This window comes from Mastigoproctus giganteus, chromosome 14, assembly GCF_048544385.1.
Source record: "Mastigoproctus giganteus isolate SK-2022 chromosome 14, ASM4854438v1, whole genome shotgun sequence".
Classification (NCBI taxonomy): domain Eukaryota; kingdom Metazoa; phylum Arthropoda; class Arachnida; order Uropygi; family Thelyphonidae; genus Mastigoproctus; species Mastigoproctus giganteus.
The window spans coordinates 71,504,090-71,522,704 of record NC_143588.1 but is presented as its reverse complement, the minus strand read 5'-3'; the positions used below and the strand labels follow the sequence as shown (position 1 = coordinate 71,522,704).

General features: G+C 35.1%; 1 protein-coding gene across 1 annotated transcript in view; it reads left to right on the top strand.

The window, feature by feature from the left end:
• Nucleotides 1-18,615, top strand: part of mdlc (RING finger protein mdlc) — a 97,035-nt gene that overhangs the window by 56,670 nt on the left and 21,750 nt on the right. The window contains exon 6 of the mRNA XM_090388259.1: nucleotides 6,347-6,453. Within this exon, the coding sequence (XP_090244385.1) occupies nucleotides 6,347-6,453 (107 nt within the window). The remainder of the gene's footprint in view (nucleotides 1-6,346; nucleotides 6,454-18,615) is intronic.

The following is an 18,615-nucleotide window of genomic DNA, read 5'->3' as shown; positions in this document are numbered from 1 at the left end:
AGCATCAATTGATTACAAATAGCTTTAACAGAGTTCATCTTTATCCTAAAAGTTTTAGGGGAGAAGCCAAGAAAGCTGAATGCAATTACTAAACTTACTACTCTTCTTTGACTGGTCAAATGGTGACACTACTGGCAAGCTGTTAACCTGGATTTTAACAGCAACATCCAGAAAGAAAAGGAGTAAAAAATTTCTGCCAATAGATCCCGTATGCTCTCATCTGGGTACCAACTTTTTTGTCTTTTCTGCTAATAGACCCCATATGTTCTCATCTGGGTATCAACAAGAAAACCATGATACTTAACCAAAAAGATTATCACAAGGTATCCCATCCTTCCTCATACTGCATTCATCAGCTATTCAACTTTAAAGCAAGCTTTCACCCTTATACAAAATTTGCAGCATTTGCTGGTTCTTTCAAAATGATTAAAAGAATTCAGTCAGGGGGATCTTCTGAAACACATTAGCCAAGACATTAAGAACAATTGCTAAAGCAACTTTTGGTGGACGTCCAGATACAGCCATTCCTCATGTTATTCCCTAAATATTTCTAGGGGATTTAAAACGGAGTGGAACTTATTAGCCTTTTCAGAGGAGAAAATAGTTTGGGAGCTTAAAGAGTTAGAGCAAAATGAATTATGATAAAGGATAGTTATCTTATTCTCACTCGGAGTATCATACATTTAGTTCCCATTTTCTGCTGCAAATAGTTAAAGCTGGATATTTGTTATGTTGAATTTGTTCTTACATACGAAATCCTTTAAGATGTTTCAAAGCTAGAAATATGGCCATTTGCTGCTAACATATTGAGGCAGTGTTTCTGTTCCCTGTGGATCCAAAGAACATAGCTAATCAATATGTGCTGTCACCTCCCTTTTAAATTCCAAAAATATAAATTTCAAAATATATAGGCCTATCCTGAAGCAATAACGTAAATCTTAGCAAGTATTCCTAATTGCAGATAGGTTTCCCTGTCAAAAATTATAATTCAGAAATGTGTCCATTTTCTCATTTCATTTCTGGCCATCTGGGGCTGATTAGTGCTCATCCTCATCAGGATCACATACACTTTACTGCAGACATGTGGCATATATTGATGCCATGTGCCAGATATATGCAGTAGTGATTAGCACATTCATGATCTCAGTTGATGAGATCATAAACACTTGTACATTAATCACTACTGCACAGAACAAACAGTTCACATGGCCACAGGAACTAACTAAAACAAACAAAGCAAGCTGGCTATACTGGATAAAAGCAGTTGCACCAATATAGAAATAGATGATCAGAGAGACTGAAATGATGTCTGATATGAAGCCTTGTGCCAAAGTTTAAATGGATACTAGTTGCACTGTCTTCTCAATAAACAAAAACAACACTGACCTAAGTTCACTTTCTCCAAAGAACAGTCAGATCAAACAGGAATTGCCAATGCTTACAAAGCAATTAAAAGAGCTAGCATATTTAATTCAATGATATGTTGCGTACAAGAAAATTTCATAAATCCTTAGTTGTCTCCCAAGTTATGTAACTAGACTGTATATAAGCATAACAGAAGTATAGTTTCACCAGCCTCATACAGGTAACTATCCAGTTGAGCTTGTAATTTGTCAAACTGTCAGCTTCAACTACCTGCGAGAGAAACTTGTTTCAGCAATCAACGACTTGCCGGATAAAAGAAAACTTCCTACAATCTAATCTGAACTAACCTCAACCCCTGTAATTTGAATTTATGGCCCCATGTTCTGGAATTCTTTATAACAGTAAAAATTCCACCTTCATTCATTTTACTAATCCCTCTCAATGCCTTATAAACGTCAAGTTACCTCTTAGGTTCCTGCTTTCCAGGCTCTGTAGCCCACATAATCGGAGCCTCCTCATATGGTTGTTCTTTTGCCAATCTCATCATTCAAATTGCTCATCTTTGGACCCTTTCAAGAAGCTCAATAAGATCTCCATACTTGAACCCAGTATTCCAAATGTGGTCTTACAATTGACTTACACAGTGAGATTATGACCCCCCCCCCCATCTCTGCAGATAGCGTTTGTTAAATCATCAATAGGACACCATGGACTTTCTTGGCTGCCTGTTTACACTTTTCAGAAATCTCCATATCTGCCCATATTATAACTCCCCGATCCTTTTCTTCCTGTATTGTTTTTAATTCAACTCCACCCAGTGTATGATTTATTTTGCTCTTCCCCAAATGTAAGACCTTGCATTTTGCTTCATTAAAATTTAGCTGCTGCTGCTTTTTTGACCATTCCTGAAGGCACACTGCTTGGCACTGATCATTAACAACTCTACCAATCTTTGTCTACAAATTTTGACATCATGCCTTCTATCCCTTTGTCTGTGTCATTTATGAAAATGAGAAACAACAGCGGTCCAAGAACTGATCCTTGAGGGGCCCACTCCTGACATTACACCAACCTGAAGAATAGCTATTAATCACAACTTTCTGCCCTCCAGCCATCCAGCAATCCATCTTTGAATCTTACCAGTAATCCCAACCTGTTCAAGCTTATACAGTAATCTCTCATGAGGGACTGAGTTTTATGCTTTGCTAAAATCCAAATAAGCTATCGAAATTATTCCCAACATCCAGCTCATGAGTAACTGTGTCAAAATAGTCTACTAAGTTAGTTAAACATGATTTTGCCATAACAGAACCATGTTATGTGTCCTTCAGAATGCCATATCTATCTAAATAGCCCTGAATTGCACTCTTAATCATTGCCTGTAAGGTTTTTCCTGCCATTGAAGCCAGACTCACTAGTCTGTAGTTACCAACTTCATTCTTAGAACCACCTTTATATATTGGTGATGCATTTGCACTTCTCCAATCCAAAGGAATCTCCCCCAAGTCCAAAGATGGCCTCATAATTAACTTCAACGGTTCAGTACACTCCCTTGCAGTCTTCCTCAAAACTACCAGGTATATGCCATCAACTCCAGGAGCTTTACTTGCTTTTAAGCTCAAAAGTTTCTCTAATAAACAATCATCTGTAATTATGAAATCACTAATTTCATATGGCTCAGCTTCCCTTGCACCGCCTCTTCTTGGAATGAAGGGTCTTTCGTGTCTAAAAGACTGATGCAAGTACATATTCAATTCATCCACAACCTCAGCTGGATTATCTAAGAATTTCCCACACACACACACAGTACACAAGAATATGATCTGATTAGCTTTCTTCTTCATTGTATTCACATACATGAAAAATTCCTTGTCTCCGTTCTTTGCTCTATGCATGCATTTGACTTGATTTTCGTAAAATCGAGGTTTTCTGAATTAATGGGGTGCTGACTGATTTCCTGCACAGATCTCTTCAAGAGGTGCAGGATGATACCTCACACGAGTTCTCAGGTTAGATTGAAGGAGGGCACTGCTTTCTCATATGCAGCCTTACCCTCCCTAACCTTATTTGTGGTACTGTTACAGACCAACTTTTAGTTGTTTTAGGCTTCAGTACTTTTCATCACTCTCTAACTATCCTATGCCATCTTTTTCTGCCCGGCGCCTCAGTAGCCAGGTGGGCAGGAGCAGCAGTGCGTAGCACACGCTCCTTGATTAAACCGGGGTTCGAGCCCGTGACCACCATATACGGAGTATGCGGAAAGGTCAGGGAATGATCACTGCATATCCCCGGAGCAATATGGCCCTAGTTGCTAATGCTCCTAAAAACCAAATAACAAGAACATAACAAGAACTTTTTCTGCTTTATTTGACCGGCCAGCTCCATAGTTATTCATTTCGACATCCTCGTCCTGCAGTATTTTCTAAATGGTATGTATGCTTTCGTGGCTTCTATCATTTTTGCTTTTAAAAGTATTCCATAATTCAAATGTATTCACCCTCCCTCAGCAAACCTCCCAATTCATAGATGCCATATAGTGCCTTAAACTGTCAAAATCCCCTCTTCTGAAGTTAAAACCCGTGCCTTTACCATTAACTGCGGGCGCCTCCGTAGCCAGGTGGGAAGGAGCAGCAGTGCATAGCACACGCTTCTTGATTAGACCGGTGTTCGAGCCCGTCACCACCAAATATGGAGGATGCGGAAAGGTGAGGGAATGACCACCGCATATCCCGGAGCAATATGGCCTTAGTTGCTAATGCTCCTAAAAACCAAATAACAACAACATTTACCATTAACTGCTGCAACATCTTTCTTCATTTTCTGACTGATGATTGCACGATCACTTCCCGATAATGGTTCCTGTACTTTAAGCCATGATGTCATCTGATTCATTAGTAATGATGAGGTCAAGAATATTCTCACCCTTAGTACTTTCTGTAACTAGTAAGTAAGCATTGAGATAAAATTATTTGAATCTTGGCCTCTATGTATAACCTGCCAAATATTTCATGTCCGTGTGTTGATCTTGATAATATATTTGTTAAACTTACACCTACATTTTGCAGTCTAGGTGGTATGATTGGCTGCCATCTGTTATGAGAAATCTTTACATGGATACAAGGGTTGGTTAATAGAACCTTTACTTGATTGCCAAGTTATATTGTTAAACAATGGTTCTCCTGCCTGTATCCATCTCCTTCTGCTCAAGACTGCTCAGTATGCTCTCCTTCAGTCTGAATATGAACAGTATTGATTGATTCCCCACAACAGTGATTATTTTCTAGTTATTGAAAGTCCAATGTATTTGACCTCTTACCCACACTATACACATCACCAATGAAATATTAGCCGGTGATAGCTTGATCAGGGCTTGAAAGTGGTGAGATGGGGGTCCCAGGCTAGTCATAAACATAGAGCCCATCCCACTCTGAAAACCATAAATATTTATGAATAAAATCAATAAAGCAAATAAAAACAGATTTTTCACCTCTTATGAAAAGAAACTTTAATTTATATAACAGAAATTATGCTTCACAATTTCCGTATAATTTACATTTATTTGAGACATAATTTGATGACCTTAATAACATTACCCAAATTGAAACTTGAAAGGAATTAAAATTATTTTTAAAATACTTTTCGAACTTTATTTTTTGCAAATTCTTTTATTATATTTGAAAAATCTATTGCCCAGATAATGTCAGAATTTATCTGAAGAATTGATAACCCATTTAGCCTTTTTAAGACATTGTAGATCTGTTAAAATTCTTCACTCTCCATGGTGCTAAAACTTATTTCCGTGGAAGCAAAAGAAGTGGGTAGACTCAAAAATGTTTTAAGTGCTACAGACAAATTTGGAAACAACTCAATCAGAGTAGTTTCCAATATATTCTGTGGCAAATTTGCTGGAGTTAGTTCTGAACTAGGGTTTGTTCTGGTTCTGTAAATTTTCTTCCTAAAAACTAGTTCATCGCATATTTTGTATGAAATATCCTTAGCATATTTCCATTTTAATTTTTGTGTTGAAACTGATTTGTTCATCTGTTAAATACTGAATGGTCCATAGGATTCCAAATAAGTTACAGATTTCACATAAGGATTCAAAACATCATGTCAACCCAGATATTACCATATCAGTAATATCATTTACAGCCAGGAAAATAAAGAGAAACACTATTTAGTAGTTATTTATAAATTCAAAGGGAGTAATTTCGTGTCAGTAAAACTGATTAAGCCCTAAAAGAAATGGCACCCAGAGAAAATATATTCATGGGTCAAGGTTGAATTCCTCCAGTTCCATGCTGTCAGGTTTACTTTAAAAAATAAAAATTCTCTCACAAGCTACTTCCAAAAGGAATTGTAAGATATATTTATTTAAAGGTCTCATATTGTCGATTTTTAAATGTCTCATATTACATTGAGCAGTTTCCATGGAATAATTCCAACACGTGGAAAATAGAAATATTTTAAGTCACCTCGAGAAGAAATTTCAAGATTGATTCAGAGGAAATGAGGCATGGAATACATTCTCATTTCTCGTCTTCCATCCCCAACCTTCTTCTTCTCCTTTGAGTGGTAGCTGATAAGTAATCATAAAATATATTGTCTCATTACCTCAAAAGTAGAATGACACTTGTATAATAAATAATTTTTATTTTTTTATGAAATTAATTTGTAACTTTTTTCAATCACTTTCATATCATGGTTTTTATATAAAAGAGTAAAATTTGGAGGACTCAGGGCAAATGGCTCTGCTCCCCCCCTCCCCTGCAAAGACACCTCACTGAAGTATTTAAGTCTTTAAATGGATTGAGTAGATCACATTTGTATTATTTCTCAGATGGGTAAGTTTATCTATTTATTTTATTTTTTAAATTTATTATTTTATTTATTTATTTTTTTTGCTAATGTTGTATAAACTTTCTTACTTGTATTTTGCCACTATTAACACTAAAATTATGTAATCCCCCCACCCCTTTAGGAAAGGACCAATTAGGGCACCTGATAATTTAAGAGCAACAGTGCGGTGGGATTATCAGCCAGATATATGTAAAGATTTTAAAGAAACTGGATTTTGTGGTTTTGGAGGTTAGTACAAATAGGAACATGTGTAATTTTAAAGGAATATATATATAAACTAGTAAAATAACTTTTTTTATTAGTATTTTTTCTGATTAACATTATTTGTTAATAAATTAAAGAATATTCACACCCTCCCCCACAAGAGAAACGCATTATATATTCTTTCAGTGATATATAATTATTATATATGATATGTTTTATTTGTAGATGATCAAGTTAAGAAGGAGAAAACTATATTGTCTTATTATTTATAATTCTAATTATACTTATATAATAGTCAAATGATGAAAGGATAGTTATATGTAATTTCTGGATGCACTCTAAAGATACAGTGCAATCTCAGTATAATGTGGGTGTTGGAGGATAACTTTAATAACTGCATTATAAGTTAACCAGTTTTTTTTTTTTTTTCCCAGTTATTTTACATGAATATAAAACGACTAAAAGACAACCTATTAAGTAAGAATTTTTATATAAGCAAAGTCAATGAAATCGGTTAAACATTTTAAACGGCAAATACATCATTATTCAATGGTTTTTTTTTTTTTTTTTTCTTTTTCTTTTCTTCAATAATACTATACTTTAAAATAAAAATATTAAACAGCAATATTTCATATACAGCAGACTCTCGAATTACCAGGATGGGATTAACCGAAACACTTCAAGACTCCAAATTTAAAAAAAAAAAAAAAAAAAAAAAAAAAAACAGCCAGAAATCTTATATAAAATTCAAGTAATAAATCTATAGGTATAAACAGATGTTTTACTAGTCGTAAATAAGCAACAAGAAGCAGCGTCATTGGGAGATTAGTATACCTATTATTAGTATACCCCCCCCTGCTGTCTTCACATCCGCTGCTCAAAAAAAATAAGAGAGAGACCAAATGTGTTTAGTTTGTTTTAGTGTGTCATCTATTGTTGTGTTCCGTCCCACCGCAAAAGGGCAGATTTTGTTTCGTTATTTATGTCAGGGATGTCAGAATTTTTTTTTTTTTTATAGTAACTTTTTTTTTTTTTTTTTTTTTTTTGTTTAGAAATCACGAAAATGATGGGCAAACACAAGAGTTGTGCTTTCAATTAAACAAAAACCTGAAATTATTCAAAAGTTTGAAAATGGTGCATCCATTAAATCTCAAAAGAACCATTATAATGTTAGTGACCAAACCGTACGTGTCATTGTAAAAAAAAAAAAAAAAAAAAAAGGGAAACCTTGTATAGTTTTTTTCATTTTTTATCTATCGCCATACTTTTTACATAGGTTGCTGAACATTTTTCGATACAGTAAGTTGCCGGCTTATGTAGCTTCGGACTTACGTTAGGTTATTTATATTTTTTTTATATATGACTGATGATTTCAGTGAAGGAGACACATGTTTCACCATAATAACATAAAAACCCACAGGATTCCAGCTATCGGTATTATCGCAAATGAAATAAAATTAGATTCACTAACAGAAAAGCCCAATAACCCGGAAAGTTCAAATTATTTTTATTGTTTTATGGCAGTGACCTCCAGAAATGTGCTTTAGTAAAATGTGAGCTTGTGTGGGGTGATAATAGCGAGTTTTCAGCTTAACCCTGCGAAGTTCTTTTCAGAAAATTTAACTTTGGCTGTTATCATGGTGCCGACTAAGAGAATAAGTGACAGTGGTACTAGTAAATCTATCAAGAAAAGGAAAGCAATCGAATTGGATCAGAAAATTAAAATAATAAGGATGTATGAAAATGGCCAAACATCATCAAGTATCGCTAGGAATTCAGATTTGTCAGTGGCAACTGTGAACACAATCATAAATGAGAAAGACAGAATACAAGAAGTGGTGAAGCAATCGGCACCAATGAAGTGAACTATAATAACCAAGGCTACAAAATACATATCAGTTTTACAGTACAATAACATGCATTTTATCTTCCTTTTATGTTTTCTTTTCTTATGTGCCACTCTGGCTGCTCCACCACTGTCCCCAGATAGTTTTTAATTGAACTAATTAAAAATATATAACTATTTTTCTTCATTCTTCTGAGGATATTATGTGGTTTTTGTAATTTTGGCATATCAGGGATATAGTAGCAATATTTTATTAGTCATTTGCAAATTACATAAAACTCAACTTACATAATAAGTCCTGGAACATATCTCTTACGTATGTCAGTAGTAGTAGTAGTAGTGGCATGTGATGCAAGAAAGCAAATGTATGAGCTTATGCAGCATCAGCCAAAAAAAAAAAAAAAAAAAAAAAAATCAAATCACACCATTCCCTCCAAATGCCTGTCCAGTTCCTCCTTAAATTTATTCAAGCTATCAACTTCCACAACGACAGATGGAAGTTTGTTCCAGCAATTAACCACCCGCTGGCTAAAGGCAAATTTCCGCACATCTATTCTACATCTGTCTTTTCTTAATTTGAATTTATGCCCCCTTAGGTTCGTAATCTGAACAAGTGGAAGGATCCCATCAGAATTCAGCGTGCTCAATCCATTCAAGGCCTTATATACCTCAATCAGATCACCGCGCAGGTGCCTAGTCTCCAGCCACTTGCAATTTGCAGAACTTAAGCCTCTCTTGGTAAGAGGATCCCTTCATTCCCCTCACCAATCTTGTTGCCCTTCACTGTACCCACTCAAGTAAATCTACATCCTTCCTAAAATGAGGTCTGCAGACCTGTACGCAGTACTCAAGGCATGGCCTGACCATTGCCTTATACAGAGGGATAATCACCTCCTTTTCCCTGCTAGCAAAATTCCTATATATCATTGACAAAACCCCATGACCTGCCCTGGCAGCCTGTCTGCATTGCTCAGAGAACTTCATATCTGACTGCACAATTACTCCCAGGTCTTTTTCATTTTCTACCACCTTAAGTGTAGTACCACACAGTTGGTACGTTTCTCTGAGATTATTTCTACCCATATGCAGTACTTTGCATTTGTCAAGGTTAAACTTCAGTTGCCACTTCTTAGCCCATCTGCCCAAATTATCTAGATCCTGTTGCAGTAGCAGACTGCCATTACTGTCATTAACAACCCTGCCAACCTTTGTATCATCTGCAAACTTCGACATTAAGCCTGATATACCTTCATCAATGTCATTGATAAATATACAAAACAACAGTGGACTTAACACCGAACCCTGTGGGACTCCACTAATAACATTAGTCCAAGAAGAGCAGCACCCATTGATTACCACCCTCTGTCTTCTTGCACTTAACCATCCTTTTATCCATTGTAGCAACTTACCCTTAATACCATTCTGCTCCAATTTGTACAATAGTCTTCCATGCGCAACAGTGTCAAAAGCTTTCCTGAAATCCAAATATATGATATCAAAATTGTTTTTTGCATCCAGTTCCTTTGTAACCACATCATAATATCCTATCAAATTTGTCAGACAAGACTTTCCCTTAACAAACCCATGCTGTGTCTGAATTATTGCTGCAGTCTTGTCTAGATGATCCTGCAATGCATCTTTAACCAGCAACTCCATTATTTTACCCGGAACAGAAGTTAAACTAACTGGTCTGTAATTACTCGTGTCACCCTTCGATCCCCCTTTGTGAATTGGGGATACATTTGCACATCTCCAGTCCGTGGGAACCTCCCCTGAGTCCAAGGATGCTCTCATAATTATGGCTAAGGGTTTGCTTAGTTGCCTTGCCGCCTCCTTTAATATAACTGGATAGATCCCATCCACCCCAGGTGCTTTTCTTACGTTTAACTTCAACAATTTCTCTTCCACTTTGCTCTCAGTTATTACAAGATCATTAAGCACCCTGCTACAATTTGATAACCTTCTGCCATTTTCAAACCTTAATAATTCCTCACGTGTGAATGTAGATGCAAAATACTCATTCAGTTTGTTTGCTATCTGAGCAGGATCATCAACAGTCAAACCATCGATGTCTAGTGGACCAATCAGATTCATCCCCTTCCTTTTAGAGTTTATATAAGTAAAGAAATCCTTGCTGTTTTTCTTAGCATCTTATTTATTTTTGGAACTTATTGTATTTTTGGATTAACTGGGAAATCGATTTTCTGGGATTTTTTTTTTTTTTTTTACCATCTATCCCGGAAAATCGAGAGTCTACTGTACTTAAAAAAATAAAATTTCAAAATTGTTAATTTCTTATAATGATCCCACCCTCCAAATAAGACATGTTTACAGGAATCTAGTTTCTGGTATAGTACACAAATAAGAGCTCAGCGGCAAGCCTACCAACACTGTTTTAGAGTTGTACCCTTAAAAATTGGATCTCATCATGATGTGCCCATCTGTGTCTGGGAATTGTTAAGCTCTAATTACATAGCAGTAAAAAGATCTGCATTATTTTGATCATTGGTGGTTGGTTATAGCCCCTATCTGGGACTGCCACTGCACTCACCTAAAAGTCGCAATTAGTTTTCTAGCTAAAACTACTATTTTTAATCCGCCCACTCTGTGTTGCATTGTCCAACATGAAAAGCAGAAAAAAATAATGCCCTTATTTGAGTTCCAGTTTATTTCTAATTATGATGTTGTTGTTATTATATAGTGAATTAATATCTAAGGCTATGCTGTGCTTTTCTTTTATGAAGTTTGCACGCAGTGCTGCAGAATTAGAATTGAATTGGTGCTAAAAAAAATAAAATCTTTCGTACAAAACCGAAAGAACCCTTATCTTTTAAGGATTCATTCATCGCAGGAAATTCAGAATTACTATATAACTGTAACTTGTGGTCATACATACAAAATCAAGTAAACTTTAATTTTTTAGCATTTATTAAAATTATTTTTACAAAGTGTATATTAATATTCAGATCACCTTTGCACTGAGAGAGACAGAAATACCAGTTAATGATTTGATTTGAATTTTTATGACCATGGACAATTTAGGCCATGATGTGCCAAGTCTAAGGATATAGATTATGTGTATTTGAAGATATGTGATGGTATAAGATAATAGAGTATATAATTGAGTATTTAGCGTTTTAAATGGGGGCTGGCAATTGAGGAGAAATATGAGTGGATGCTCACCCCCATCCATCCCCCACTGTGAACAGTGATTGTAGTTTTTGCTGATTAAGCAAGCTGCATAAATTATAAGTATCATCCAGGTCAGTGTGCATTTTGTTTTCCTGTTTGACAAACTGTTGGAACTACTCAAATATTCACCACTAGTTATAAATGATCTCCAAGTCAAAACTCAGCACTGAAAGAATCCACCTATGCTCATTTTGAACAATACCTAAATTTAAAGACAAGGACACACTTTTTTTATACTAGGATTAATCTTAACTTCTTACCTCTCTTGGAATTAACGTATCATAAAATAAAGTTCCTCTGAATTCAAGAAATATAGATTTTCTGTTTTGCTTGTTCGTAATGCACTCCATGGAATATTATTCTCATATCTGTGGCAATAACATTCCACGGAGTGCATTAACTTCTCTATAAATATTTTTTTTTTCCAAAAGAGAGTAATCAGATTAAATCTCTCTCTCTCTCTCTCATCACTATCTGAAATATTTAATTTCTGCAATATGCCTTTTCTCTAGGTATTTCTACTATCATTATTTTTCTAAATTGGCACTGTAATTTTGACTTTTTTTTTTTAAGCTGTTGCATACAAATGTATTGATTAGCCAATATCCATTTCAGTTCACCTCCAAACACTGAACTAATTTTTCTTCATTTATAATTCTTTGCTATCCCTTTCCCTCTCCAACAACCTTTAAACATAGGTTCTCTTAAATTTTCTTACAATAAGATTTTCTTAAAATTACATTGATAAAAAGATACAGGAGTGTCTTCATCAGTGTGATTTACTTTTTCCCTGGCAGTGCTTCTTCCAAATGACCTTATTAGGGTTCAGGGACAGTCAGATCATGACAATTCAAATCCTGACTGCAAAATGCAGGATTTTACATTTGCAAAAGAAGAATTCCAAAATAATTTGTACACTTGAAAAATTGAGTTAAAAACAGCAGAAGTAGGAGATTTGGGAATTATGATCTAGGTATACAAGACTGATATTCATTACAGTACACAGGTGTCAAGGAGTGCCAATGGGTTCTGTCAGTGAATGAGATATCAAACAGTTGCTTGCAAGGATAGGAGGTTATATTTCTACTGTATAAGAGCATTGTAGACTACATTTTGAATACTATATCTGGGTATGGAGACTGCACTTAAAGGACAGAATTTCTTGAAAAGGTGAGACTGCATGCTCAATTTTATATCTTTGACAAAAGGGTGCCCATAAAGGAGAAACTTTGAATATGTGAGCAGCTACACAGCTTGATAACTAGGTACCTTAGAGGTATCTGATTAAGATTTAATAACGATAATACTAATTTACTGATAATTGCAGTCAACAAAACTTCAAGTATAATGTCAACAAATTTTGTCCTCCATGTATACTGTATTTTTTATGTACAGTAAGTGGTGAAATCACTGATTTGTGGAGGTCTAGGTACAAATTTGTCAGACTGGAGGAATTCTTAAAGGTTTCTTTAATTAGCTTTGTAACTAGCCAATCTCAGGTAGAAGAGTGTGGTTCCCCCACAAGTTATTATGAGCTTTTCAGCACCAGTAGCATGTTAATTGACTTGTCATGAATGCATAAGTGTGGATGCACACTTATGCAGACATGACATACAAGCCATAACTACAAACAGTGAAAAATTTCTTCTGCAATTTTTGAAATGTTACTTAGTAACTACAGTGCAACTTTAATATAACATGCCTTGTTGTACCACAGTTTTAAATATAAATGCAGTCGTTTTTCCCTAGAGGGATATATATAAAAAAAAAAAAAATAATAATAATAATGCAGTTTTCAGTGAAACACAGATTTCAAGGTAGGCAATGGAAAAAACTTACATCTTGTGGGAGGATGCACTATAGTGATTTTCAAAATGTGGACCACTGAGCTACTATCTTGTCTTCAGTATATTCCCTCAATTAAACAGCAATGCTTATCCCAGAATAATTGTGTAGATGTTAAACAAAGGAGAATTTTATTTTTGGTTATTAAGCTAGTGTCAACGTTATTCCATGACACCTGCATTATATTTTGGTTACACTATATTTATAAAGTAAAGACACTTAACTCTATGTAATTTGTTTTAGTTGTTAGCTTATTGTGTACTTGAATTTTTATTACACAAAAGAGTAAAAAGATGTTCACTTTGCACCCACTTGCCAAGGAACCTTGCCTGTTTTCATTGACATTTCAAACCAGATCTTCGGCATTTGGTTTCAAGGTTAGAAACCGATCTGGTTGTCCCACAAAAACTTGGCATTAGCATCTCTGGGCATAAGCTGTGGAGTCTCTGAGATGTGATAGTGCTTTTATTGTATTTCTGGGTGCAAGTGCTCCTCCAAGAATGAGAGATAGTATGCAGCACTTTGTGAACAGTATGATGCCGGCCTCGACCAGTGCCAGTTGTATGTGGTAATCGAAGTGTAGTGTGGCTGGTGCCACACTACACTTCGATTATTGCAGTGATGGCATTTGGAAATCCTTGAGTTCTCCATCTCCTGTTCTCTGACCAGGAATCCATGTAACTTTTGATTTATTCCACATGGTATAGCTACCGAAAGGGCATGGCTTTTGGACAACACAAAACATACTAAGAGCAGTAGATCACCCCCTTACTGAAGTGCCACTCTTCAACAAAATTAGGCAGCTGACGGTATTAGATGAGTGGGTTTGAGCTAAACATGTGCTGTTGTTGCAGGGTTTTAGGCACACCAGTGACTTAGACCATATTGCATCATTGGGTATTACGTCTCTGTTCTCAGACAAATTTGCATGTAGTGCGGATTGAAAATCAGGAATAACTCATGGGGAACTCTACTCCCTCTACCAGAGAATGCGACTCAAATCCAGACCTCCCCAAATGAGTGATATAGCTGGTCAAACCACTTACTGTCAGAAGAAAACCGGAGCTGCTTCATATACTACTTGTGAAGCAGTCTGATGTACCTTGGAAACATCAGAAATTCTTTAAAAAAAAAAAAAAAAAATGCAGGAATATAGGGAGAAAAAACTAGCTTCATCAGATGTATCCAAATCCTTCTAAAAGGTTAGAAATGTTTATTGCTTATTTTCATCCATATATCAAATTTATGTTGTGCGTAATAAGTTTTGACCAGACATAATTAGGCTATTCTTTGTATAAAATCTGAACCTTTTCCAAACATATACTTAAATTTACATTTTCCAAGGTAATTTCATTTAGCATTCAAATAAGGTACCTTTTATTGTTCAGATTGTCTTGATACCTTCTGATATGGGCTGCCATCTCTTATTTAAAACACAAAACTAACTTTGAAAATGAGACACAGTATACTCCTTTACAAAGGAGAATATTGCACCTCAGCCACTATTTGCTGATTTGGATTTAAAAAGGCCAGAATTCAGATTTAGAAATTGATGAAATTAAATTCAATTATGTATAAATAAACATAGAAATTATATTGCATTAAAAAGTAACAATAGCCAATTGCTTATTTTGTAAATATTTTTATGAATTTTCTTAAACTTCTGATTTTATTTTTGGCAGTAATTAATATTCAAAGGTAGTTAAGTACAATGTTTTTATTTTTACAGTTTTTTAAAACCTACACAAAAAAATTCACTCCACAGAGGAAACCACAGCAGAAACCTCACTACCGTGAACCAAAATCAACACACATTCAGCAGACTCACTAATTAAAGAGCTCAAGATGCCCTTTAAGTAAAGTCCTTCATAACAGTATACTCGTTTTGCCACTTGTTTGAATCCTGTTGGAGACCAAGGGAATTCTTAAAGGCTTCTTCAGTTATGGTTGTAATTAACTAATCTCTGGTTGAGTGGGTAAGGTTTCTCCATGAATTACACCTGAGTTTTCAGCCAGTACATCAAGCAGATCAGCCCAAGAACATGCCACGCACACATACACATTTGTACATACATAATATGCATGTTAATTGTGTTATATAAATAATAACAACAACAATACTTAGCTAATACTAGAGAAAGCTTTAAAAATTTTTAATAGCAGTTAAAAGCATTTGGCACTGCTTTTACTGATATTATTAATAAATTATGATAATTATGATAAACTCATAAGATACAGAACTCATATTGGTGATGATTATTAAACGTTATAAGCACAGTTAGGAATTTACCTGGTGCTCATGTTTCCAAGTTTCAAAATTAAATATATGAAATATTTGACTATAATAGCTGTTTTGTAGAGATTAGGAGTGAAATACATAAAATATTCTTGTTGACACTGACAAGAATTGAAATGTAACTTGAACGAAGTCCACTTATATAGAAAGAATGGTTGGAAAAGTAGGAAAACTCTAAAAGTTAGTGTCTCTTTGTGCAGGTTTAGGGTTTTCACAAAGGAAGAAAAAGGAATTAATGAGGGGGGGGGGGATTTCAGAAGTGGAAACTCTGAAATGCTCACGATATGTCTCCATGACTGACCAAAGCTATCACAAACTGCAGTGAAAATTTAGCAAGAATAAAATGAAGGTTGCCTAATGCAGAATAATTGGAAATACCTGAGAAAAATGTAGAAGGAATTCAGCCACCGATACCCTATCCCTTCAAGCAAACACTACAAGGCACTTTATCAAGTAAAGGGGTTAGTGTGTCAATAACCCCTTAACCCAGCAAGGCCTGAGTTAAGCAGCTGTACCTCAGCACTACAACAACCATTAAGCAAACACAGTCCTGACCAGTAGAGCACTCAAAGCCATGAAAAATGAAATAGAAAACATGCAAACAGAATATAAATATCCAAAGACAGCATCTCTAGTGGGGATAAACTGATATTTTAAACCTCAGAATAGCAGAGTATTTTAACATATTCTAAATTGTGTACTCTTTGGTTCCTTTTTCTTAAAATTTAATTTCATTTTAATCTGTTTATGCTTTGGTAATATGGGGCAGCCTTTGTTATTTTAAGTTTGAAACATCAAATACTTCCTCATTAGAGGAAATCCTAACTAGGGGCACTGTCTTTGGATGTTTATATTTTGTTCATGTGTTTTCTATTTCATTTTTCTTGCCTTTGAGTGTCCTGGTCAGGACTGTGTTTTCTAGTAGGTTATCATAATATCAGGGCTACAGCTATTCAGCTCAGGCCTTACTGGGTTGAGAGGTTATTGAAGCATTACTTTCATCCTTTGTCCATTGGAGTGCCTTGTAGTTTTCTCTTGAAGAGTGTGAGCATTGGAGGCAAAAATTCCTTCTACTTCTTTTCCCCACTCCCCCAGATATTTTCATTTTATTTGGTGATAGCTTTGGCCAGTCAAGGAGAAAACCAACTTAATAACTTTTTGAAGTTTCCTTCTTTTCCAGTCATTCTTTCTATTTAGTAGACTTTATTCTTTACTTTAAAGGAATTTTTCAAGATATATTTCCTGTCTGGATGGCATTAACAAAAGTATTGTATATGAAATATTTGCATTGTAACCAATTCATATGACCAAGCTTTATATCCATTTACATTTGGAGTTTTTTATTTTTATTTTTATTTTGGATCACTGAGGTACTGCTAATAGCTTTTGCTGTTATTTTGCACAGGTGGATTTGGGGTGGTCTTAAGGCCACGAAAGTGTTGCAGCTGAACAGGGTCCAGAAATGGCCAAAGCTAGTATTGCAGGTGACGTGACATCTTACTCATTTTTTCACAATTTAAATTAATTGGAATTACTTGACTTTCCAATTTTTATTTGTCTCTTATTTCATATCTATCAAAACTTTCAACAGTTTTAAACTTCCTTGTATTCCTTCAAATGAAAAACTGAGCTCATTTACAGTTCTATGTATATTTGTATGCCATAATGTAAGTCTAACCAACGTATTATGCAGCCCTTATTCCAGACAGCATATGAAAAATTCAGTGCATTTTCACTTGCATTGTTTACTATCTAGCCACATCCCTTAAAGTCGATTCATTTAAGCTTGTTGCCTTAGCATTAGCTTTCCATCCATTTTAAACATTATCCTCAGCTCATTGTTTCAGAAGACTGACTTTTATGGTTTTATACAAGAACCCATGAGATGTGTGCAAGCATTGCTTTAATTCATATCATAAAAAAAAAAACCTTATCTGTATTATCTCTGCCCTCCTCTTACTAACAGTTGCTCTGAACCCTTAAGGCCTCCTTAATTACAACAAAAAAAGACCTTTGCACCTTCTTTGTTTAAATACATTCCCTCTCTACAAAACAGATTCCTGTCTACCAGGGTAGACCATTTTGAATTAAAATTTCCCCCAAAAGCCATGTAGCCTCTCAAGTCAATTTATATTGCTTTCAGCATATAATCAATCCTTTTATGTCTGGGCAGAATTGCAGACATTCATAAATTCTGACCTAATGCATGACATTTTTTTCAGCATATCTCTATACTTATCTACCAAGTTGTCAATTCATATGCAGTGTGTATCATTTTGTTCCCATGCAAGTAATAACACTCTCCTTGAAAACAATCACAACCTGCTCATAATAACATCAGTTTCAGCTCCCAGAAGACACACCCTAGTACCACTCTACCTATTTTCATTATAAAAATTATCTGTTTCTCTGCTAATAGAATCTCCTAATAAAACTAAATCTTTCTGAACAAAAGCAGCCTTGATCTGAGGTCTGAATCAGGAGTACATCGCCTGAGAGTCACAAGATACTTGAGAAGCCCCAGTTTTATTAATTTCTAGGACATCATTTTGTTTGTTTAGTGACTCGGGTTCATCCAGTAGTGCATAAAGTTTTAGTTTAAGATCAGTACACCTTACACATCTGAGATATAAAAGGCAATCATTAGGGTAGCTACAGGATTACTTACATCATTTGTACAATCTATAAAATTCCAAGAATTCTATAGAATACATTCCAAGAATTACCTTGGAGTGCATGCCACAGGTTGTCAGGTAATGGACTCTTGACTTACAGAAAAGGGAGGGGGAGATATGAATCGGGTGGTCCACTGCCATCTGAGTCATATCCTATTGAGGAATTTAAAGTCAACCTTGTCACCACCATTATTAAGGTAAGAATTAAACTTCCAAAATATTACATAAATTAAGCAAATCATAAAAATGAGACTGCTTCTTAAATTCAAACATATACCTTCAGAATTCAGATTTGAATACAACATGGAATAAGTAAATACAAAGATTAGAAG